Source organism: Tenrec ecaudatus, chromosome 1, assembly GCF_050624435.1.
Source record: "Tenrec ecaudatus isolate mTenEca1 chromosome 1, mTenEca1.hap1, whole genome shotgun sequence".
Lineage (NCBI taxonomy): Eukaryota > Metazoa > Chordata > Mammalia > Afrosoricida > Tenrecidae > Tenrec > Tenrec ecaudatus.
The window spans coordinates 12,250,259-12,275,510 of NC_134530.1; the positions used below are offsets into that span (position 1 = coordinate 12,250,259).

The following is a 25,252-nucleotide window of genomic DNA, read 5'->3' on the forward strand; positions in this document are numbered from 1 at the left end:
CGACTACATCTTTAACATATTTCTTTTCCCTATTGGATGGTTGATGAGTTTCTTACCCACTCCTTGAAGCTCTTTAAAAAAAAAAAAAAGCAAACACTTTCCCCCCAATTCATGTACATCACTACCGCTTTCCATGGTGGTCTTTGGCTTTATTTGTATGTGGTGAAATCATGATTGTTACTTTGCCATTTGGATTTAAATGCACGAGAAAAACAGGACCCGCCCTGATAGCTTCTATCAGAACCAGCAGTCACATCAAGTCATTCCTTTGCTCAAAGCCTGCCAGGGGCTTCTCATCTTAGAGGCAAAGCTGCCACTCTGAGGCCACCTGGGTGATCTGACTCATCAAGAAACCAAAGACCAAACTCACTGCTATGGACTTGATCCCAATGCCCAGCGACCCTACAGGACTGGGTAGAACTGCCCCTGTAGGTTTCCAAGATTCTAACCATTTTCAGGAGGCTCAAGCCTCGTTCTTCTCCTGCAGAGTGGCTGGCGGTTTTGAACTCTTGGCCTTGCAGTTAACAACCCAGTACATAACCACTACATCACGAGAGTGCCTGAATACTTGTTTCAAATTCTCTCTCCCCTGATTTGCTTCATTCCAGCAACATGACTGTTTCTTAGGCAGTTCGTGCATGGCCCCACCACTGGGCCTTTGCACCTGCCATTCCCTCTTTCTTAAACACTTCCCTGAATGCCCACCTGTCTCTGATCAAACTTCATGTCCTCAGAGTGGCCCTCCCTGTGATCACAAGATGGCAACCTGGGACTCTTTACCAGCTTTATTCCTAATCACCTGTTAGTCCGGGTAGACTAGAGAAACAAATCCAGAGACACGCACATATATGCAGGAAAGAACTTTATATCAAGAGGTAATTATGCATCAATAAACATCCAAGCCCAGTCCAGATCAAGCCCATATGTCCGATATTAGTCCATAAATTCCTCTTCGGACTCACGCAGCACATGCAATGATGCCGAATGCAGGAAGATCACAGGCTGGTGGGTGGACAGTCCTGTAGCTCGTATCTTAGCTGCCATTAGCATGACTCCATGTGGCCTGTTAACAGAAAGGAGAAACAGAGAGAGTGTGTGTCCCACCTCCAGAGAGGAAGAGAGGAAAACTCCCAGAATCCTCAGGAGAAGGCCACGCCCACAAAGAGCCATCAGGCAGACTGTGACCTGATCGACAGGCTAGCTTTCACCTGTCACCTATTTATCAAGTTGACATGACATAATGTAACTACCATATCACCCAGCGCTTCTGTGTCTCCTCCTAGGACACCAGCTCCACGGGGAAGGGATCCTGGTTACAGGATGTGGCAAAAAAAAAGTAGCCGATAAGTGAAGGAACAAATGCAGCAAAACAAGACATCTTCGGGACTCAGTCACCCAAACTCATTGCCACCCAGGCAATGACAACTCCTAGTGATCCTAGGGCAGGGCAGAACTGCCCCTGGGGGGTTCCAACACTGCAACTCTTTGCAGGAGTAAAAAGCCCCATCTTTCGCCCAGGCAGGAGCTGGTGGATTCAAACTGCTGACCTTGCAGTTGGCAGCCCCATAGGCTTAGCGAAATCAGCCCACCCAAGAGGACAGACACTGTCTGCTCTCATATGGAATAATAAGAGTAGGCAAATGGCTAGAGACAAAAGGAGTCCCCATTGTTTCGGAAGGTGTTTGTTTAGCATGATGGGAAATTCACCCACAATCAGGAGCGGTGTGTGCTCATCATCACTGATGTAATTGATATCACTAAGTTTCACATCTGGAAAGATGTTGGGAGTGGGGGCTGTTGGTATACACACACACACACACACACACATATATCAGCAATGGCATCCTGCCCCCTCCCATTCTCTAAACCACCCTGCTTCCCACCTCCTCCAGGCCATTGCCCTGGCTGCCCCTCCACCTGAAACAGAAGCATCTTCTATCCCATCCCAACCCTTCACCTGACCCGCTCTCGCTCACCTTGACTCAATCGCCTCTTCCTCGTGGGGGCTGCTCACTTACGGGCTGTGAATTGGAGGTGGGGCCCACAGTGTTTTCAGAACCAGTGCATCAGTACCCTGGACTCAGCTCCCAGGTGATGCTCTCCAGGGCTAACCCACAGGTCGGAGCTTCAAGCCCACCCACCCCCCTTGAGACGCCTCGGAAGAAAGGCCTGGTGACCGATTTCTAAAATTGTATCAGCCATTGAAAACCTTATGGGGTCTAATTCTCTTCTGTCACTCGTGGGCTCACCAACCCCCAAACCAGACTCGCTGCCATCGAGTCAGCGCTGTCTCATAGAGACCCCCTATGAGTTTTTGAGGCTGTAGCCCTTGAAAGTAGAAAGCCCAGTCTTTCTCCCGAGGAGCTGCCAGTGGTTTCGAACTGCCGCCCACACAGATCGCAGCCCAACGCATAAGCACTACACCACTAGGTCTTCTCTTCCTGGGGGAGGTGGATTGGGGGGACACCATGTGGTTGCTAACTGACCCTGACCCTTCGTCCCCTGGGGCAACAGGACATTGTTGGAGGGTCCCACCTCCGCTGATCCAGGGAGGGAGGCGGGCCATACCTTCAGGGGGTCAGGGAGCAGGCCCAGTTCTTGAGGCTCCAGGGAACCAAGGGGGGCGGTAACAGAAGTGACCAGATGCGCCTGGGCTGGGGCTGGGCCCGAGACTGGCCCTCAGTCCACGCTGAGACGCTCTGGACACTTCCTGCTTGTGCGAGCAACGGCTCCTCTGCGCAATGGGGAGAACGGGTCTTGGAGGTGCTTAGCGCCCGGCGGCCTTTCCTCCAGATCAGACTAATACTGATCTGCTCCTCGAACCCCACCCCCAACCTCATTCCCCCAGCCCCCCGCCACCCCTGCCACGGCTTCCTCTTGGGGAAGGGGCGAACCCCGAGACACGCATCCCGGTCAGGGCCGCCTCTCGCGTCCTCCCAGCCGCGCAGGGTGGGGGCAGCCTGGGTCCCAGGAACGGGAAGGCGGGCGGAATGCGAGCAAGCAGCAGCTGCTCCGGGCGGGAGGCCAAGGTCGCCGCCCCGCGCCGTCCGCATTCCTGCGGGTGGGGGCTGCGCGCGAGTCCGCGGCGGCCGGCGGGCTCGCCGCCGCCCTCTGGCGGTCACGTGCTCCCAGGGCGGGTCCCTGCCGGGGTCCCGGGGTGGCGGTCCTCGTCCAACCGGGGTTTGCCAGCCCGGCGCCATCGCGTCACCTCCGCGCTCCTGTGCCTCCTGGTGCTCCCTGCCGCCCTCTGAGCGAGCATTGTTCAGCCATCCGCGCTCCCGGGTCGCCGTGTGCAGGCTGGGCTCGGTGGGGCCCCGGAATCCAGCGACAGGATGGACCCAGAGAACCAGGGGAGCCTGGACACGGTCAAAGCTCAGCAGATTCAAAGAACAAAAAACAACATTGTGAATGAGGGGGAGTGCGGACTGGTGATCCAAGACCCATCTGTAGGCAACTGGACATCCCCTCACAGAAGGGTTTGCAGGGAGGAGATGAGCCAGTCAGGGTGCAGTGTAGCAATGATGAAACATACAACTTTCCTCTAGTTCCTAAATGCTTCCTCCCCACCCACTATCATGATCCAATCCTACCTTACAAATCTGGCTAGACCAGAGGATGTACATTGGTACAGATAGGAACTGGAGACACAGGGAATCCAGGATGGGTGATCCCTTCAGGACCTGTGCTGAGAGTGGCGATACAGGTAGGGTGGAGTGGAAAGGGGGAACCGATTACAAGGATCTACATATAATCTCCCTCAGGGATGGACAACAGAAAAATGGGTGAAGGGAAACATCGGACAGTGTAAGACATGACAAAATAATAATTTATAAATTATAAAGGGTTCATGAGGTAGAGGGAGCGGGGAGGGAGGCAGGAAAACAAGGAGCTGATACCAAGGGCTCAAACAGAAAGCAAATGTTTTGAAAACGATGATGGCAACAAATGTACAAATATGCTTGACACAATGGATGGGTGGATAGATTGTGATAAGAGTTTTACAAGCCCCCAATAAAATGATTAATTAAAAAAAGCTCAACAGATATCCACCCCATGAGCCAGGACCAGCCAGGACTCCTGTGGGGCTTCCTGCAGCGGTACCAACCAGGTGTTCTTGCTATTAGGTACCATCCAGCCCATTCTGACCCAGTTCCACCCTAGACACAACTGAACGAAACACCGCCCGGTCCTGCGCCATCCTCACCGCTGATCCGGTGTCTCAGCCCATGAGTCCATCTCCCTGAGAGCCTTCCTCTTTTTAGCTGCCCCTGGACTTTACAGAACATGAGGGCCTGGTCTCCCCGCGACCACATGTCCAAAGGACGTAAGACAAAGTCTCACCATCCTTGCCTCTAAGGAGCACTCTGGCCTTACTTCTTCCAAGACAGATTGCTTTGTCCTTGTAGACTTTTTCCTGGGTCCTTTCAGTATTCTTCCCCCAGCCCCACGATCCAAATGCATCCGTCCCCCCGCACGGGCTTCCTTATTCAGCCACATGAGGCCGTGGAGAAGACCACGGCTTGGGTCAGGCGCGCCGTGGTCCTCAAAGGAACGTCCTTGCTTTTCAACGCTCTAAGGAGGTTGTGCAGCGGTCACCCCGTGCAACACGTCTCCTGACCTCTCGACTGCTGCTTCCATGAGCACCGACTGTGGAGCCCAGCAAGATGACTCCTTGACTTCAACCTTCGCCGGCAGGCGGTCCGTAAACAATGGCCGAGGTGCTATTTTGAGAGGGCCTGGATAGTACAAATGGTCAACTGCTAACTTTAAGGTTGGCAGTGTAGACCCTCTCAGGGGCACCACAGAAGAAAGACCAGGCAAACTGCACCCATAAAGATTAGAGCAAGCCCTGTGGGGCGCAGTGCCTGGGGAGGCCATGGGTGAGAACCAAGCCTTAGGGACGGGGCTTGACTGGGTGCTGGAAGCCACTCAACGCCTTCATCCACTCACATGGGTGGGGGGAGAGGCAAGGAGATGAGCCTGCTCTCATTTGTCCTCTGTGTGTTTCCTGTCTCCTTCTACAGCCCTGGCGGCAGAAGGGGTTAAGCTGAAGGTAAGTCAGGGGTTCAAACCCACCAGCCGCTCCAAGGGAGAAAGATAAAGCTTTTCTGCTCTTGTGAAGTTGTCATCTCAGAAGCCCACGGGGGCAGTGCTACCCTGTCCTGTAGGGTCTGTGAGTCAGGGTGGGCACAAGGGCCGTGGGTTTGAGGTGGCTTTCTGCTGCTCTGTAGCCCCCCAAGGGAAGCTATTCCCCCCTCTTGTGCACCCCACCACCACCACCAAATCAAAGCAAAACCTCAAAGAAGTCATGGGCCTGGGCACATTCCCAGGAGACTCGATGTGCCTGCTTAGCAGGCAAGGCTCTCCACGATCCCTGAGCCAGAGACGCTGGAAATGGGAGCAGGAGGAGTCCAGGCCAGAGACAAAATTAGGAGGTGCTGAGGAGAGAGAGTCTGTGACACTCTGAGGGTTAACCTCCAGTCCTGGACACCTAGGGGCCCCACCCCAGGACAGAGGAGCGAGAGGACATCTGGTGGGGAGGCACGGGCCCACAGGAAAAGGCTCACTGGGCAGCAGACTGTGCTGACCCGTGTTCGAGAACTTTCCAAATTAAGCCTCGTTTGCTTCCCAGAGCCAGGCAGACTTTATTTATTTGTTTGTTTGTTTGTTTTTAACCAGGCTTTATTTTGATCCTGCTAATTCTTCTGTTTTAAACTGGCGTACTGTAAATTTAGGAGGGCTGCTCAGAGCTCTACACAGCCTGGGCTCATACTTCTGCACTGCCGCGCCACCGCCCAACACACACACACACACACACACACACACACTTACATCTCCCTGGGCTTTCCCTTCCTCTCAGAGCCTCCTTTTGCTCATCTGCACAGTGGGTGGCAATTCTGACTCCCAAATTTGCTGAGAGACTTCCATGCGCATACTCAGAACAGAAGGTGCTGAGTCAGGCGGAGGTTTCTGGAGAAACAAAACCAGTGACCTTCACATATGCACCAGAACAAGTTTAATATCGAGAAGGCGGCCCAGCCCAGTCCAGCTCACGTGCGTGGGTCAGATGCTCAGACTCATGCAGCTGCCCGGGGATGAAGCAGGCAGGTGAAGCGGGGAGTGAGGAGATCACAGGCCAGCGGGTGTGCCGTCCTGAGGAGCTGAGGAGAAACAGGGCAGAGCGCTGACAGCTCCCAGGGGCGGCAGACCACATGGTGCGGTCCCTAGAGGCAAAGGCAGAATCCAAAGAAAACAGCAGGGCAAAGAGCAAAACAGGACTCCGTTCTCTTCAGTCTTCCTTATAAAACGGTCACACACCCAAGGAAAGCGCTGTCAGGCTTGTTGTTGTTGTTGTTGTTTGATCTGACTCAGAAAGACCGTGCAAACAACAGAATGAAACACTATCCCTGCGGTTCTCAACTTTCCTCATGCTGCGACCCTCTCGTGCAGTTCCTCATGTGGTGGTGACCCCCAACCGTAACATTATTTTTGTTGCTACTTCATCGCTGTCATTTTGCTGCTGTCATGAACCGTCATGTAAATGTCTGATACGCAGGATGTCTTTTCATTGTTACAAATGGAACATCATGAAAGCACAGTGATGCACCACAAAACAGTAGGTCATTCTATAGGGTGAAATATTTATTTCTAAGGACAAATCAATGAAACGTTGTCTTGCAGCATGGTGTAGCCTGGGTAACTGTCCACGCCAGGTACTCGTATGTGGGCGTATCTGCAGATGGGCGGACCCATCTGGAGACAGATAGAGGTGTCTCCATTCCTAAGACCGTTGGGAATAGGTGTTTTCTGATGGCCCTAGTTGACCCCGGTGAAATTCGACACCCCCCTCCAAAGGGTCACGACCCACAGGTTGAGAACTGCTGCACTATCTGACCATCCTCAGGATCACTCCTCTGTTTAAACCCATTGTTGCTGCGCTCTGTCTCTCCATTCCTCTCTGTCGCCGCCCCTCCACTTGACCACACATGACGTCCTCCTCCAGGGACTGGTCTCTCCTGACCACATGCCCAAAGCACGTTGAAAACAACGTGGAAAAAAAAAAAAGAAAACAACGTGGAAACAAAGCTTCGCCAGCCTGGCCTCTAAGGGGCCTGCTGGCTGTACTTCTTCCACGACGGGTCTGTTTGTTCTTTTGGCAGCTCGTGGGACTTTCAGTCTGCTTCGCCAGCATCGTCATTCAAATACATCGGTTCTTCTTCAGTCTTCTTTCTTCAAGGTCAGCAGCCACAGGCAAATGGAACAATGGAAAATGTCACCCAACCGGATAGGACAGAGTAAAGCTGCCCCTGGAATCTGTTACCCATTGGGCTGCTCCCATCGAGGTCAGCAGTTCTAACTCGCCAGCTGCCCTGGGAGAGAAAAAGGAATCATTCTGCTGCCATCAAGGTGTACAGCCCCAGAGACCCAAAGGGACGGTTCTACTCCGTCCTGTAGGGTCTCGATGAGTCGGAATCAACTTGATCCAGGTGGGTTTGAGCATTTCCATCTTGACGGAAGCCGCCTGCCACATCTTTCTCCCACCGGGCAGCTGGTGGGTTCGAACTGCTAATGGTCAGTTCGGGGTTGAGCGTGTAACCACTGCGCCACCAGCATTCCTAGCCCAGGAAATCAGGAGCCTTAATTCCGAGCCCTTATCTGTTGTTGAGTCGGTTCCTGCTCAGAGTGACCCGGTGTGTAACGGGACCAAGCACCGCCCGGTCCTGCGACACCCTCCCAACTGTCCTTCTGTTGGAGCCCACGGACGCTGCCACCGTGTCCCTCTGTCTCATCGAGGGTCTTGCTCTGCCAAGGGCCATCTGGGTCCTTACAGCATCAGTCGCAGGCCACACGGGTCAAACGCTTCACTAGTTTCACCCCTAATGGGACGCCCGGTACTGTGACCCTTTGGTGAGATTGGCAATGCTAGCTGATGTGAATGATTCCGGGGGCTTTCCAGGGCCCAAGAAGTCCTGGTGGTGTAGTGATCAGAGTTGGGCGGCTAACTACCAGGTCAGCAGTTCAAAGCCACCAGCTCTTCCAGGAAAAGAAAGACTTGCTTTCTACTCCCATACTCAGAACTCACAGGGGCAGTTCTACCCTGTCCTAGAAGGTCGCTATGAGTTGGCACCCACCCGATGGCAGTGGGTCTGGTTTTGGTGTTTCATGGCACTTAGGACGACGTTCCTGGCCCTGTTCTAGAGTAAATCTTTCTTGCCGCTCCCACTTCCAGGAGCCCCAGGCATTGCTCAGTCAGTGTCCTTGGTGTGAGGGCAGATGGACCTTCTCCCTGTGTGTCTCTCTGTGGTAGGTACATATCTGGTGTTAACTTGAGACTCCTAAGAGTGAAGGAGTGGAGTTTTAGCCTGTCAATCAGATCGCAGCTGGATGACTTCATTTGGAGGCGCTAAGGAGATAAATAGCTCACTGGAGGCCAGACCCATGCCCTCTCTGTTTTGTCTTTCTGCGGACAAGACACATGGAGCGATGCTAGAGTCCTGGAGCTGGAGAAGCCACATGGAGACCCCTGCCAGCACTAAGATGCTTCCACCGCCACTGGATCCACAAGACTTCCCACCCACTGGCCCACTCGACATCATTGCAGGTGTTTCAGAGCCTGAAGAGGAATTTACAGACTGGTATCGGACCTATGGGCTAATATCAGACTTATGGACTTGATCTGGACTGGGCTGGGATGTTTTCTTAATGTACAATTGCTCTTTGACATAAAGTTCTCTCTCTTACACATATGAGTGTCTCTGGATTTGTTTCTCTAGTCTACCCAGATGAACATAGTCTGTCTGTCTGTCTCTCTCTCTCTCTCTCTCTCTCTCTCTCTCTCTCTCTCTCTCTCTCTCCCTCTGTCTAATCACCTCTTTTATGAGAACGATATGGTGCTGGCAAAGAAGACTGACACTCCCACAGACCACCAGAAGAAACAGATCCATCTTGGAAGAAGTACAGCCACAATGCTCCTTGGAGGCAGGGATGGCAAGACTGTCTCGTCTCCTTTGGACATGGTATCCAGAGGAGCCAGTCCGTAGAGGGTAAGCAAACAAGAGGAAGACCCCCAGTGAGATGGCTGGGCACAGTGGCTGGAACAATGGGCGCCAGCAGAGTAACAGTTGTGAAGAAGGCATTGTGTCGGGGCCGTTCCGAGTCCACAGCACCTAGCAACAACAACGAGGTCAACCCTGAGATTGGACCGGGCCTCATACCCCTAGGTTAACGTCTTCAAAGACCGTCTTTCCAAATGAATCACAGGAGTGAGGAGTTCGACCTATGTTGGGAAGGGGGGAGGGTGCCACTAGATCCATAGCCTGTAATATCATTGGGTGGGGGACAGTCTCAAGCCCCCTGGTTGGCAAGATTCCCCCTACTGGTGTGAAAGAGTTCCCAGTAGCAGACAGAGCCAGACAGCCTCATGTGCCAGCCCGACAGAAGTCTGGGGGCCACCATCGCTGGTGGGGGTGCCCTCGGAGCAGGCAGGTACGACACAGCCAGTCCAGAGCCTTCCTGAAAGGCACATGACACAATTGGCGAGTCACATCCTGAGACAGAGCCAGCCTGCTTCCAGCACCATGTCAGGCGCCATGAATTTTCTCCCTGGTTTAAGATATATAATCTGTCTTCTGGAGAAGCAGCCGGGGTGGGTGTGGTTAAGGAACAGTGAACAATGGTCACGGTCCGCCAGGCCCCCAAATCTCCTGCGAGGCAAGAGAAAACCATGATCGCATGGGTGAAGAAGGACCTAGGGGTGTGGGAGGCTTTCTCTGAAGGTTTCTTCCCAGTGGGTGCTGAGGCCAGAGAGCAAAATGCCATTCAGGTGGCCATTGACGGTCCCTAAGACTATGTGTGGCCTGGGAACACAGCTGATCCACTCCCTGGATCAGCTAAGTCAGTCAATTTCCCAAGAGCTGGAGGGTGGGGGAGGAGGGAAGTGTCCTGTCCCTGCTGGCCAATCCCAATTAAGCTCCAAGTTCAATGTTCTGGGTCACAGGGCCTAGGCTCTCTGCTGGGGGAGGGGAGGGTTTTCCGGTCAGGCCCGCCCTGGCTCCTGGGAGGAGTGGCTCCTCTGCTGGTCCCTGATGGGGGCACTGGGCCACTTCTCAGGGTGACTATGGAGGGAGGAGCCGCACCTCTGCTCCCAGGGGATTTCTGGGAACCCCTGACCCACACCCGATTAGATATTAACCCATCAGGGCCAGCCCAAGCCAAAGAGGCCAGGGTCAGGACAGCAGCTGTAGGGACACTTGGGAGCTGAAGCCCCACATCACCTGCCCACCCACCATGGACGTGCCCTGGTCCCTGGGGCTGATTCTACTCCTCTGGGGATCCTCCCTGGCCCATGCGGAGCCGCTGTGAGTCTGGGGGACTGAGGGACCTCCCAGTCACATGGGGCATCTGTGTGATTCCCTATGACGCCTGTGGTCTCTGCTGCTTCCCCATGTGAGTTTCCCCACTCCCCTTCATGCACCTGTGTTTGTCTTCTGGCAGGTACATCCTGGTGAGCCCCCGAGTCCTGCGGGTGGGCAGCCCCGAAGACGTCTACGTCCAGGCCCACAGTGACTCCCCACAGCCTCTCGGGGGGCCCCTGAAGGTGAACCTTACCGTGTGGGACTTCCCCAGGAAGACTACCATGGTGGCCCAGGGGCAGCTCACTCTCTCACCTCAAAACCACTTTATGGACAAAGTCTCCGTGACGGTGGGTGACAGGGAAGGGCGGGAGGCTATAAAGCGGATGCTGGGTCAGCAATGACAGTGGAGGGGACAGACTCCATGCAAGGACTGGAAGTTCTTGCCACGCCTTTCCCATCTTCTCCATTCAGAAGTCCCCTCAGACCGGGCTCTCAAGAGGACTGCCATTGTCCAGTAGGGAGTGATAAGGAGTCCGTGGGGGGTTCCATATCAACCTTGGTGACGGGCGTAACGGTTACGGGCTGAGTTGCTATCCGCTAAGTCAGCAGTTTGGAAGCCACCAGCGGCTCCTGGGGAGAAAGACAGGGCTTTCTCCTGCCCTAGAGAGTTACGGTCTCAGAAAGCCACAGGGGCAGTTGTCCCCTGTCCTGTAGGGTCACTATGAATTGGCATCAACTGGATGGCAGGGAGTTTGGTTTTTTATTTGGGAGGTGCAATTAACATGCTCAAATATCAGTCCGCTGAAAGGGCTGGCTGTTGGCTTCTGAACGATTAACCACGGAAAATGCCGTGGGGCACAGTACCGCGCTGCAGCACCACCACCACCACCACCACCCCCCACACCAGTTGGCCATTGGGTCCGAATCAGCTCAGTGGCCACATGTGCAAGTTGTAAAGGGGCGCCCTCTGCTGGTGGGAACATGACTTGGCAAGCAGGCCAGTTCCAGTGCTTTCTCGCTGCCTGAGTCCATTCCCACGCACAGTGCCGGCCAGGACAGTGTGGAGCTGACCTTACGGGTTTACGAGACTGTAACTCTATATCTATATTTCAATCACTTTCTTGGAGCTCTGACAGCTCTTGTAACATTCATGCATCAATTGTATCGAGCATATTTGTACATACGTTGCCATCATCATTTTATTTTTTTAATCATTTTATCTTATCACATTCCAGACATACACCCATTGTACCAAGCGCATTTGTACATATGCTCACACCACCATTCTCAAAACATTTCCTTTCTACTTGAGCCCTTAGGATCAGCTCATTTTCCCCTTCCCACACCCTACCTCCCTCATAAACCCTTGAAATTTATAATTTTTTTCATGTCATATACTGACTAATGTCTCCCTTTACCCACTTTTCTTTTGTCTGTTCCCCTGGGAGGGGGTACATGTAGATCATTGTGATCAGTTCCCCATTCCCCCCACCCCCACCTCCCCCTGCCCCTCCTGGTATGGTTACTTTCATTATTGGTCTTGAGGGGTTTCCGTTTATCTGTCCTGGATTCCCTGTGTTTCCAGCTCTGATTTGTACCAGTGTACATGCTCTGATCTAGCCGGAATTGTAAGGTAGAATTGGGGTCATGATAGTGGGGGGAAGAAGCATTAAAGAAGTAGAGGAAAGTTGTATGTTTCATCGGTGCTACACTACACCCTGACTGGTTTGTTTCGTCCTTGTGATCTTTCTGTAAAAGGATGTACAATTTTCAACAGATGGGCATTGGGTCTCCACTCCACACTCACATTGATATGATTTCACATTGATATGATTTTTTGTTCTGGGTCTTTGATGCCTGATACCTGATCCAATCAATACCTCATGATCACACAGGCCGGTGTGCTTCTTCCATGTGGGCTTTGTTGCTTCTCAGCTAGATGTCCACTTGTTTATCTTCAAGCCTTTAAGACCCCAGACACTATATCTTTTTATAGCCAGGCACCATCAGCTTTCTTCACCACATTTGCTTATGCACCCGTTTTGTCTTCAGCAATTGTGTTGAGAAGGTGAGCATCACAGAATGCCGGGTTATTAGAACAACGTGTTCATGTGTTGAGGGAGTACTCATCTGTCTTCTACCTTAATACTTAACATATAAATACATGTACATAGATCTAGTTCCCTATCATTATATATAAATATGTTTATATATGTACATGCCTGTATTTAGACCTCTATAAATGTTCTTGGTCTCCTAGGTCTTTCCTCTATTTCCTTTTACTTTCCTCTTGTCCCACTATCATGCTCAGCCTTCATTTGGGTTTCAGGAGTTCCTCTCCGCTACATTGGCCTTGATCAAGTCCTATCAGGCATCCCACACCCTCCTCACCATCGATTTCAGATCACTTGCTGTTCCTTTGTCCCTGGGTTTGTTGACACCCCACCTTTCTTTCCCCTGCCTCCCCCTCTCCTGTGTCTCCCTGGAACCCTCGGTCCATTGTTTTCTCCTCTGGATTGTTTATCCCACCTATCTTACCCAGATAGACCTGCAGAGACAAAAACAAACCAGAGCGAAACATCACAACAAAAATAAAATGAAACAACAACTATGACAAAAAAAGAAAAGCCTATAAACAGTTCCAGGTCTGTCGGTTGACTTTTAGGAGTCTCTTCAGATCGGGTCTGATGGGGTGCTAGACCCTGGCCCCAAAGTCTATTTTTGGTCTTCCCTGGGGACTTCCTTGCTCTGTTCTGTTGCACGCCCTTAGTGTTTCGCCCTGGTGTAGTGGGGTCAGATCCGGCACAATTCCCGCACTGTCTCCAGTGTTGTCCCCGTTAGAGCTATGGGTCAGTGAGAGACATCCTGTCTTGTGGTGGAGTCAGCCCTATGATCCTCTCTGTGCACTGGCTGCTCTGAGCAGGAATATCATCCTCGGGGCTTGGTGGGCCAGGATGTGCTCCACTCTCTCTCTTCTTCCCTCTTCGTTTGCTCCCATGTGCTCTGATCAGACATGTCCCTCTCCCTGAGCAGTCGCTTCAGGGCTGTCCTCTGAAGTGCATTCTTCTACAGGGGGCATCATCATTTTCTACACATTTACTTTCTATTCGAGCCCTTGGGATCAGCTCCTCTTTCCCCCTCTCCTTGCCTGAGGCTGTACCTCTTTAAGGGAGCAGAAAGCCTCGGTTAGCAGCACAGGGCTTAACTCGCTGTGCCACCAGGGGTCTCGTGAAAAGGAAGAGGTGCCCCGCCTCTGGAAGCTCCATCCTCACACCAGGACTGGTGGTTGAGGCGGTTGAGTGTGGGCTGGCTCGCAGCACCCCGTTGTGCAGTGACCTATCTGCGCAGCAGTACATGGCTCCCCTACTCCCAGAGGCCGAGCCTGATAGCCCTGACTCAGCCACTTCACCCCCAAGATCCGACCCGAGAGCTCTGCCTCCACGGAGCGTGGCCCCCCACATGGCCTGAAGAATGTGGAACATCTCTTCTCCAGGTTCCAGAGAATTTGTTCTACCCCCCAAAGCCAGGACAGCAATATGTCACCATCCAGGCAAACTGGGGGCCTAGCTCGACCTCCCTGTTCATGGAGAAGCATGTGCTTGTGGCTCCCCACGCTGGCTACATCTTCATCCAGACAGACAAGACCATCTACACCCCTGAGCACTGGGGTACAGCCCCCAGCACTGGGCCTGGGGCAAGCACTGACTCCTCCCCACACCCTCCCCCAATGACTAATGTGGTCCTGGGCCCTAAAATCTTCCCCGATTCCTAAGCACCACCCCCACCCCCCACCCGGGATCCTCCCCATGGCCCCAGATCCTTGCATCTCCCACACTCTCTCGCCCTCCCTTGTTGGATCTGATGCGCAGTCTTCCCACAGTTCAGTACCGCGTGTTCACAGTGGATCCCAAGATGAATCCTGCGACCAGGCCATTCAATCTGCACATCAAGGTGATCTCCCCTGACGGGAGTGGGAGGGAGACTCCGGACGCGGCCACTAGGTCCCACGAGATGTATGTGGAGCCACACGGGCCCTCCCAGAGGGGCATCAGCAGCCCCGTGCCCTGTCCCCACAGAACCCAGAGGGAATTACGGTGCTCAGCCAGAGTCTGCTGGCCAAGGACGGCTTCTTCGTCAACTCCTTCCACCTCCCGGAGCTCATCAGGTGCCCTGGCCCTGCCCTGGCCCTGTCTGAGCACCTGAGGTCTGAGGCGGGACCCTTTAGTGGCGTGTTGCGGGGGCCACCTTCTCAGACATCTCTTCTGACCTCTGCCTCAGCTTGGGGACTTGGAGCATTGAAGCCAGCTACCAGAGTGCCCCCAAGCAGTTATTCAAGGCAGCCTTTGAGGTGAAGGAGTATGGTGAGAAGGGTGTACCAGGGTGGGCAAGATGCCACACACAAGGGACAGGGTCGGGCATGGGAAAGAGGGCTCACAAGTTCAGCTGGCCCACGTGTCCTGGCCCCTGGGGGTCCTCAGAGGCACTGAGGAAGGCTCCAGCACAGAGGGGTGAGTGGTGGAGGGTAACTGCTCAGGGTTCCCCTGCCTGATCCCATCCAGTGCTCCCGTCCTTTGAGGTCAAGCTGACCCCAAACAAGACTTTCTTCTACCTCAATGACAAAGCTCTGGGCATCGACATCCAGGCCAGGTGAGTCGTCCTCTCTCCCCTAGTCCTGCTACAGGACCAGAAACATCAGGGCCCTGGCCAGTCAAGAGAAAGGGCCCAACTTTAGCTTTCAGTGTGTTGGACCCGGTCCTCTGCCACCTCTGAGCTAGTCCAAGCCGCCCTTGCTCACCCTTAAGGTTCCACGGACCATCTCTTCAGGGCTAAAGACTGTCCAGGGCTCCCGGTCTACCCAACAGGCTTGTACAAGTCACAGAGGCCCCTTCGTGATCCTGCTCTGAGCATCTCTGAAAAGTCACCTCTGCTAGTCTATGAGGTTGTCCAGCCCGCCTTGGCAGCTCTGTGAAGTGCTCGTGTCTCACTGTCGGCCTGGTGAGATCTGCAGACCAACTCCATGGCTCTGAGGTGGTGAAGGTCAAGTCCGCCTCTCCTGGAAGTTGTACAGGCCGTTCCCGCAGCTCTAAGACGCTGGCCCAGCCACCTGTCATCTGCCTGAGGAGGTTCACAGGCCAATGAGTTCTCAGACTGCTACGTGGCCTCCAAACGGTGCCACAGGCTACCCCTGCCCTCTTGGGAGGTTCCCTGGGCCACGTCTGCAACCAGTGAGGCTTACACCCTTGCCCCTCCCCGCGAGGATTTTGTGGGTTGGCCATGAAATCTTCTAGGTGTTCAGGGACAAAGATGCGTGAAGCCAGACAGCCCCTCGCTGCAGCCACACGAGGCTGTGCGGGTGTTTCAGAGCCCGTGCAATGGCCCACTCTCTCCCAGATACTTATTCAACAAGCCGGTGGATGGACACGCTCTGGCTATCTTCGGGGTGTCACTGGATTCCCGCCGGGTCCCCATCGAAAGCTCCCTGCAGAGGGTGGAGGTGACTGAGTCCCACCCTCTCACTCCCTATCCCACCAGACCCTTCCCCCTTCCCCAAAGAAGCCATCTTCCCCTCCGCTCTCCTGTGTTACAGGTATCTGAAGGCCTGGGCCATGCCTACCTCCTGAAAGACACGTTGATAGCTGCATTCCAAGGGCCAGAAGAAGAGTTCATCGGGGCATCAATCTACGTCAACATCACCGTGTTCTCCACAGGTGACCCCTTCACCCAGGCTCCTGCGCCAGGGCCAAAGACACCTGCATCCTTTCCCAGCCCAGGTGCCCGAGGTGTGGCCTCGGCCCCCCTCCCAGTCTCCGCTTTCACATCAAAGAAATGGAAGATCAGAGCAGGCCTGGGAGAAGCCGAAACTGTGTCAGGATCTCTCCCTACCTTCACCAACATGGACCCCGCTCCCACATTCATGCCATGCCCCCAAGAAATGGCGCTTCTTGTACAAAGCCCCATCATCTTCCTTGTCTCTACAGGCGGGGAGATGGTCCAGACAGAGACTTCGGGAGTGAAGATTGTCCGGAGCCCCTACAACATCCAGTTTATCAGGACACCCCAGTATTTCAAGCCAGGAATGCCATTCACCTTCAGGGTCAGGGTCTTTCTAAAGCAGACATCCAGAAACCAAAAAGAAAACACCTTGGACTTGTCTGTCCCCTTCCACTCATCTGCCTGAGAGCTAAATCCATCATCCACGCCTCCAAAATCAACCCCAAGCTCTTTCGAGTCCTAGGGGGCCTCCTCGGTTGAGTGATGGGTGGCTCTACAGCAGTGGTCCTCAACCTTCCTAATGCCGCTACCCTTTCATACAGCTCCTCATGTTGTAGTGACACCCCTCCCAACCATGAAATTATTTTCGTTGCTCCTTCATCACTGTCATTTTGCTACTGTTGTGAATCGGACGACCCCTTTGAAAGGGTCGCTTGACCCCCCCAAGGGGTCACGACCCACAGATTGAGAACCGCTGCTCTAGAAGTTCATTGTCGAGGGCTGAAGAGCCACACTGAGGCTGAGAGGTGGTCATCTTTGAGCATCTGTCTTGCCTGGCAACTGTGCTGGTTTAATATGCTTGTTTGTCAACGTGGCAGTACATTTGGGCTGGGAGAAGGGTTCTGATGATGTGAGGGACCTTAGGAAGGCTAGAGTTATCCCAGGTGACAACTCTACCCATGTTTTCTGCACCCCGCCTGTTTCCCCCTATCCCCTCCACCTTCAGGCCTTCTCCCGGGGTGCACTAAGATATAGGGCCCCATCTAGGATTGTGTGCTGACAAACTCTACAAGGCGCCAATCATAGATATTTTAATGACTGTTGCCCAGGTGTACAAGGAAATCCTACTCATATTGCAGCCCCAGTTCCCACATCTCATGCCAGGCCACCCCCGGGCCTGTCACTCATCTCACCCCAGATTCCATCCCAGGTCTTTGTCTCAAACCCTGATGGGTCTCCAGCCTCCGGAGTCATCGTCCATAGTGAAGGCCACAAAGTGCATACCTCAGCCGATGGGGTAGCTGCTCTGACCATCAATACAGAGGCACATCTGAACCAGCTCCCTATACTGGTACCAATCGGATAGGTTAGAGATGGTGGGATTGGGACCGTGTGATCTGAAAGGGTGAGGGTTCAGTTCTCCATCACTCTCTTCAGGTAGAAACTAATGAGCATCTCCAGCCAGAAGAGCAGGCATCTGCCAGGATGACAGCTCAGCCCTACTCAACTCAGGATGGGTCAGGGAACTTCTTGCATATTGAAGTAAAGTCACTGAGCACAGAAGTTGGCAGCAGCATCCACCTGAGCCTCAACACAAGGCATCGGAACCCCTCAACCAAGGACCAGATCACCCACTTCACCATCCTGGTAAGAAACTAGTACCAGGGCCTGCCGGCACCAAGCAATTCTTTCTCTAGCATACTCTGGCTACTTAGGTTGAAGGGACTATGAATGAAAGGGGAAAGGTGGGAATAATTTGGGGTGGGTTCAGACCAAGGGACTAAAGAAAAGGGACTGTGGACCCTCTCCTGGTGGCCTGAGACAGTTTCGGGAAGAACTTGGCAAGCCATTCTCATCTTAGCCTCAATTGTCTCCAAGGTGCTGAGTAAGGGTCAGATCGTGCTTGCCAAACATCAGCCAAAAAGCCAGGGAGGCGTCTACACATCAGCCATTTTTGACGTGACTCCAGAAATGCTGCCCTCCTTCCGCATCGTGGCCTTTTATTTACTGCCCAAGGGAGCAAGCCAGGACCCTGAGTTGGTGGCTGATTCTGTATGGATTGATGTGAATGACAGATGCATGGGGACGGTGAGATAAGTATCTTGAAGTTGTATGTCATCATCATAACGCTCCAGAGATGTCCTGTACAAGTTCAGCAGGGGTTCACAGTCTGGCGGGCACGGGAGAGCAAGAGGAGGAGATGTGGCCTTAAAAGCTCAACCCAGGGGGTGGGTATGATTCAAAGATATGTGTGGAGCTCCCAGCTGTTCGTCCACCAGAACAGTAGGGGACATAACCCAAGAATGGAGCTGGGGCAGCCCCTAGGATGTCTGTGGGCCTCTGACGTCTCTGTTTCTCCTGGATCAGCTGAAGGTTAGCTTGAAGCAGGAAGAAAGCATCCATCATTTTGAGCCCAACAGCAAGGTGGACCTGAAGGTGACAGGTGATGCAGAGGCCACAGTGGGACTAGTGGCTGTGGATAAGGCTGTCTATGTTTTGAACAACAAACACAAGCTCACTCAGAAGAAGGTGAGCGCATGTGGGCTTTGAGCCAAAAGCTTTCCTGGGAATTCTATCTGGAACCTTGGCAAATCGAGGGTTGGGAATGTTCAAGGATAAGGTACACAGAACCACAACTGGAAGGGGGTAAGAGCTCAATAAGCTCAAGATGGAATGAGAATTGATATTCAAACCAGTAAGCACAGTGCACTGTTGCTTCTTCCTTAGACTCATATGGGAGCCAAATCCAAATTTCTGTCTTGACTGCAGGTCTGGGATGTCGTAGAGAAACATGACATTGGCTGCACATCAGGCAGTGGGAAAGACAGGCTTGCTGTGTTCAAGGACGCTGGACTGGACCTGAAGATCAGCACGGGGATGAACACCCTGGCAAGCTCAGGTACAGGCAGGGAGGGAGGGATGGGATGAAGTAGTGCTGCTTACTGGTTATGAATAAGGGCTTTGGCGTCCACACCTTCATCCCAGATGAGTCGCATTCCCTTTATAGGTCTCTTTTTTTTAATTCCTAATATGAGGACAATATAACTAACGTATTGTGTGTTCATTAAGTCATATGCTTGACAACTATTCAAGACAAAAATCAACAGTGATCTGTGAAATATCTATCACATAGTAAAATCCCAGGGACTCAAGCACCTTCTAGCTTGAGCTTCTGCCATGGTCCGTATGGTACACCATGACCTTATTCCAGGCAGATGCATGGAGATAAGTAGAAAGGAGAAAATACTTATCTCATATCTCATCTTTTAGAACCAAGGCACATGGCCCTGCCTAGGGAGACTAGGGAATGTAGCTCGTATTGGGTGATAGATAAAAGATGGTCGTTTCATTGCCGTAGGAGAGAAAGTAGAACAGCGACTGGAGACAACTAAAAGTGTCTTCTTAAAAAAATTTTTTTTAATAAAAGTGTCTTCTTTTAGTTCTAAATAATGATATCGTAATTATTCCTATTTATTGCATGTTCAACCCTGTACTGAGTACTTTCATATGCATAGCTTTATGAATAGAGCTATGGTAGATCCAGGCGTCCTAATGGCATAGTGGGTTGTGCATGGGGCTGGTAACCCCAAGGTCGGCAGTGCCAACCACCAGCTGCTCTGTGGGAGAAAGGTGACATCTCTACTCCCGTGAAGATGACAATCTCAGGAACACACAAGAGCCGTTCTACTGTGTCCCGCCAGGGCACTGTGAGTTGGAATCGACTCGCTGGCAGTGCGTTTGGGTTTGTTTTCTGTTTTCCTTTTAGTTTATAATAGATCCATTTACACAACTAGGAAACTTATAGCAGAGAGGTTAAGTAACTTGCTCAAAGGCACAATGCCATAGAAAGCCCTGAACACACTGTAAGTAATCAATTCATATCATCAAGGATGCTGCTAATGATCTTAAGTACTGTCTCAGTAATCATTTTTCTCCCTCTGACTCCCAGACTGGCACTGCCCTGAAAGCCCCCCTTCTAGCCGCCACCGCCGCTCTCTGAAGAGACTGGAGACAAAGAGGAATGCAGGTCAGAGATAAAGCATGGCATCTCCCTCCTGATTTCCCAGCCCACTGTGTCCATCAGCACTGGTAGCAGGAAAGGGAAAACACTCCAGTTACTTCAAGCAGGAAGAGATTTCATAAAGGGGATTGGTAGCTTATGAAATCATTAGACAATCCATAGGAGTGGATGTTGTGGGGCTGCCTGCTGGGACTCAAAGGCTGACCCTGCTGCAGTTTTTACTGTGGAGGAAATTTAAGGAAGCATGGCCATGCAAGAACACACGTGGTCTGACGCCCACTCATCAGCAACCATGGCTGCAGGGGAAATGGTCTTACTTCCCTTCCACCTTCCACGCCTCACCCAAGAGTATCTCAATGGCACAGGCTAAATCCTATCCAGGGTCCTAGCAACAAAGGCATCTGGGATGTGCAATTGTTGGATCCCTAGCTTCTGTGAACTAGTGGCATTGGGTTGTTACCCACACAGTCAGTGGTTCAAACCCACCCACCACTCCACAAGAGAAAGACGAGACTGTCTGCTCCCGGAAATATTTACAATCTCAGAAATCTGATATAGCATCACTGTGGGATGGATTTGACTCGATGGCAGTAGATTTGGCTTCAGAAAGCCTCTGTGATGAGAGTTGTGCTGTCTCACAGATACCATTCTAAACTTCCAAGCAGGAAACCCAGATTCCATTTCTGGCCAACACCCCTCCAACGAAGCTACTCACCCTCTGTCCAGGGAAGCTTTCATGCGGCTGTGCTGGACATAGCTGAAGACCAGGAAGAAAAGCCTGGTGATCTACTTCGGAAAACCAAACAATGGCACCATGGATGACAACAGTCCATCCCTACTGCGTACGGATGGGCTTACTCAACCGCCACGACCAACAAGAGCAACCACAGTGACCCTGAGCTCATATGCACAGCCGTCAAGTCACAGCGACCCTGCCACACAGAATAGAACCCGTGTGGGTTTGCGGAGGCTACAGATCTTTCTGGGAGTAGAAAGCCTCATCTTCCTCCCAAGGAGTGGCTGGGGGTTTCTAGTGGCTGGTCTACGGTATAACCCACTATGCCACCAAGGCTCCAGGAGGGAAATGAACCAAAAACCCAACTCACTGCCAGCACGTGCATGCCGACTCACGGTGACCCTATGTCTAGGCCAGGGTAGAATGCCTCTGTGGGTTTCTGAGACTGTCACTCTTTTTCTGTTTTTCTTTTTAAAATCATTTTACAACTCTTATCACAATCCACCCATCCATCCATTGTGTCAAGCATATTAATTCGTTTGTTGCCATCATCATTCTCAAAACATTTTCTTTCTACTTGAGCCCTTGGTATCATCTCCTCATTTTCCCCCTCCCTCCCTCACAAACCCTTGATAATTTTTTTCATATCTTACACTGTCCGACATCTCCCTTCACCCACTCTTTTGTTGTCTGTCCCCCAGGGAGGGGATTATATGTAGATCATTACGAGCCAGTCAGGGTGCAGTATAGCACCAATGAAACATACAACTTTCTTCTAGCTCTCTAATGCTTCCTCCCCCAACTATCATGATCCCAATTCAACCTTACAAATCCAGCTAGACCAGATCGTGTACATGAGTATAGATAAGAGCTTGCAACACAGGGAATCCAGGACACATAAACCCCTCAGGACCAATAATGAGAGTAGCCATACCAGGAGGGTCAGGGGAAGGTGGGAGACTGCCACTCTTGATGGGAGTAGAAAGCCTCATTTTTTTCTCCCAAGGAGCAGCAGGTGGTTTTGAACTGCCGGCCTTGCCAATCACAGCCCAAGTCATCACCACGGCGCCCCCAGGGCTCCTTGGGAGGGAACTACAGGAGAGGAGGAAGGAGCACTGCATGCCAAGAGGCAGTTTGGATTATGCATGTCAGATGCAAGGCCAGGGTGTGGAGAGAAGGAAGCAGCTCTGAGCCTGGGGTCAGGAAGATGGGAGGAAGGCAGCCCTGGGGGGCTGGCTGGGTTCTCATCCTGGCTCTGCCACCTGTGAGCTGTGTGGTCCTGGGCAAGAGAGTCCACCTCTCTGTAGCTCAGTAGCCTCTTCAGAATGTACCAGCTGGGTTCATCGTGAAAATTCGGGGGAAAGAGTCACATGAGACACCAGGCGCAGCAGCTGACACCAATTGCCCATTGCCGTGGAGTTGACGCCAAGTCATGGGGACACCCATGTATGACAGCCTAACTGTGCTCCGTCGGGCTGTCGTTGGCTGATCCTTCTGAAGGAAATCACCAGGCCTTTCTTCCGAGCTCCCTCTAGGTGGCTTCACATCTTTTGATTAGCATCCAAGCTTCCTATTTGCACCACCCAGAGAGACTAGGGACTGAATAGCGGGGAGATATGGCTGTCTTGGAAGGAGTCCTGCTTGGTGGAGTGGGTTGGGCTGCTGCTAATTTCAAAGTCAGCAGTTCAAAGCCACCGGCCCTTCCAAATGCGAGAGATGAGGCTTTCTACTCTCATAAAATTAAAGTCTTCAAAACCTCTAAGGGCAGTTCTACTCTGTCTTAGAGGGTCATAATGAGTCAGATTGGACTGGGTAACCCTGCCGCACAAGACCCCTTCAAAGTATAGAAAAGCAAGGGTGTTACTTTGAGGACTATGGGTGCCTGACCCAAGGCATGGTACTTCCAATTGCCTCCTACGCATGCGGATGTTGGACGTTGAATAAGGACGACCTGAGAAGAACGGATCCGACTGGATGACGGTGCTGGTAAAGAATTCTGACAACACCCGGCACTGCTGTAAAATACAACTACATCAGTCGCAGAAGTCCATCCCGAAGGCTCCCTGGAGGCAAGGATGGAGAGGGTTGATCTCAAGTACTTAGGTCATGTTGTCAGGAGAGACCAGGCCCTGGAGAAGGACATCACGTTTGGTGAAGTGGCTGGGCATCGAAAAAGAGGGAGACCTTCGACTAGCTGGAGGGATACAGTGGCTGCGTCATGGGCGCAAACCTAAGAACGGTGTGCGGATGGCGCGGGACCAGGCGGTGTTACGTTCTGTTGCACATGGTCGTTAGGAGCCAGCACCCACCCGACAGCACCTAACAACAACCTGAACACAAGAGCCGTCTGAGTTGGGTGTTTCGGTTGCTTGTTGGTGGCTTGAAGGTGGCTGGGCCCCAGCTTCCTCCAGTGCTTCCCCATCTCTTGCTCTCACCCTGCCCCCGCCCTACCCCCCCAGTGAATAAATTCCAGACGGAGCTGGAGAGGAAATGCTGTGAGACAGGTCTCCGGGAGAACCCCGTGGGGCTGACGTGTGATGAGAGGATCCAGCATGTCCGCCAAGGTCCAGCCTGCGTGGCCGCATTCCTGAGCTGCTGCCGTCTGTCGGAGACCCTGACCCGGGAGGCCCGGGAGGAGCAGCTGCTTCTGGGGACAAGTGAGGGCCCCCCCACAAGGAAACATGGAGTGGGGGGGGATTCTGCAGAAGGGCTGTGGAGAGTGCCACAGGGCCAGTTCAGGGTGGTGAGAGTCATGGCGGATGGAGTGGAAGGGCCCCACTGAGAGGCGGAGGGGCCAGGAAGAGACTCCCCGGGAGGTTGTGGGGACCTCCATCTCCACCTCTCCCCAGTGGACGAAGATGAGGACCTGGATGACTTCTTCATGGATGACACACCCATCCGGACCTTATTCCCAGAGACCTGGCTCTGGAGAAAGTTTTCTCTGCCGAAAAGAGACTCCGGGTAGGACCACGGCCCCGTCCCAGTTCCTGGCCCCTGGCCTTCCTACCTCACTCACGCCCAGAGGTGTTGGCATGTCAGCCCTCAGGATAATTGCAAAAGAAAGGTCCCTTGGGTCCCCCAAGGTATCCCCTAAAAGGACGATGTTCCTAATGAGGTCAAAAAATGGGACCACAAACACCCCCCCCTTCCGATCGCGCCTGTGGCTCTACCCAAGCAGTACACACTCAGGAATGGCCTTGGCCTTTCCAACAGCCTCTCCTACGAGATCATCAACACCAACATGCCGGATTCCATCACCACGTGGCAGTTTGTGGCCGTCAGCCTCAAGGCCAACCAAGGTAAAGGCTGAAGCCTGCTGGCCCCGCCTAGCCTGGGCTGGGTGGCCTCTGCTTAACCCCAGTGTGTCCACCTGGCTCTAGGACTGTGTATCTCAGACCCTTTTGAGCTGACCGTGATGAAGCTGTTCTTCGTGGACCTTAAGCTGCCCCTGACCGTGATCAGGAATGAGCAGATCCAGGTCCAGGCTGTGCTGTACAATTTCAGGGACCGGCAGGCCAAGGTGAGCCCGCGCCTCCCCGTCCCGGGGCTTTTCACCCACCTGAGCTGCCAGCGTGTCTCATAAAGGGGAGGAGGCTACGGAGTGTTCCAACAGGTCCGTGAAGCGAGGGTCCTTTGGAAAAACCTAAGGTCTTTCCTCATTCAAATTTCCCAAAAGTCCCAGCGGATGGATCCTAATGCGGTCGTTGGTTTAGAGATGAGGAAACAGAGGCACAGAGAGGTTAAAGGCTTATCTGGGGGCACACAGTACTGAAGGTGCAGAGAAGGGGTTGGCAGTCGGGTGGTCTGACACCAGGGACTCTTCTCTCAACCATTGCTATAGTCACTACTCAGGCTCCTTGGGGTAGGGGTGAGGAGGGGGCTGTGGCTCTAGGACCCTGGGTCCCCCCCCAACAACAGGACCTCTGAACGGCCCCTCCTACTTCAGGTCCGGGTAGAGTTCCCCCACAGGGAGCCTCTGTGCAGCGCGTCAAAGCCAGGAGCCCCGTCCCGCCAAGTGGTGGTAGTGCCCCCTGCCTCGTCCAAGGTGGTGCACTTTGTACTTCTGCCTCTTGAGATGGGCAAGGTCGATGTGGAGGTCAAGGTCGTGGGCAATGGAATCCAGGACCATGTGAAGAAGACCCTCTTTGTCAAGGTAATGGGCAATCCAGACCCCTGGGTCCTCGGAGCCCTGGGTTGTGTGAGTGGAGCAAGTCACGCAAGCTGGCCCCCCAAGCTTCCAGAGTGGAGTGAGGTTCTAACGGCCTGGTTTCGACAGTGCTGTCAGTGGAGCGGGTCCAGAGATCACAGACTCCCCACCTAGAGGTTTCTGTCCCTGCTGTGTGACCTAACAGCTTATGTCACTCCGCTGAGCTCACTTTTTCATGTGCAGGTTGTGGTGACGGGTCTTAGGTCGTCTCTGACTCTTAG

At 53.0% G+C, this 25,252-nt stretch overlaps 1 protein-coding gene and 1 long non-coding RNA gene across 2 annotated transcripts in view; one reads left to right on the top strand and one right to left on the bottom strand.

Annotated features, from left to right (window-relative positions):
* Positions 1-856: 856 nt before the first annotated feature.
* LOC142431451 (uncharacterized) lies at positions 857-2,841 on the bottom strand. Its single transcript, XR_012780831.1, has 3 exons — positions 2,569-2,841; positions 1,977-2,021; positions 857-1,063 (listed from the first exon to the last, which is right to left on the bottom strand). It is a non-coding gene; the product is annotated as an uncharacterized LOC142431451 (long non-coding RNA).
* A 7,446-nt stretch (positions 2,842-10,287) lies between these two features.
* LOC142442770 (complement C3-like) overlaps positions 10,288-25,252 on the top strand; it is a 35,688-nt gene continuing 20,723 nt past the window's right edge. Inside the window, exons 1-19 of the mRNA XM_075544092.1 lie at positions 10,288-10,358; positions 10,495-10,702; positions 13,849-14,023; positions 14,236-14,306; positions 14,432-14,520; positions 14,634-14,716; positions 14,915-15,002; positions 15,747-15,849; positions 15,943-16,063; positions 16,334-16,449; positions 17,505-17,714; positions 17,946-18,119; positions 18,435-18,596; positions 18,837-18,966; positions 23,284-23,481; positions 23,674-23,785; positions 24,038-24,123; positions 24,205-24,344; positions 24,771-24,977. Of these exons, the coding sequence (XP_075400207.1) occupies positions 10,288-10,358; positions 10,495-10,702; positions 13,849-14,023; positions 14,236-14,306; positions 14,432-14,520; positions 14,634-14,716; positions 14,915-15,002; positions 15,747-15,849; positions 15,943-16,063; positions 16,334-16,449; positions 17,505-17,714; positions 17,946-18,119; positions 18,435-18,596; positions 18,837-18,966; positions 23,284-23,481; positions 23,674-23,785; positions 24,038-24,123; positions 24,205-24,344; positions 24,771-24,977 (2,544 nt within the window). The remainder of the gene's footprint in view (positions 10,359-10,494; positions 10,703-13,848; positions 14,024-14,235; positions 14,307-14,431; positions 14,521-14,633; positions 14,717-14,914; positions 15,003-15,746; positions 15,850-15,942; positions 16,064-16,333; positions 16,450-17,504; positions 17,715-17,945; positions 18,120-18,434; positions 18,597-18,836; positions 18,967-23,283; positions 23,482-23,673; positions 23,786-24,037; positions 24,124-24,204; positions 24,345-24,770; positions 24,978-25,252) is intronic.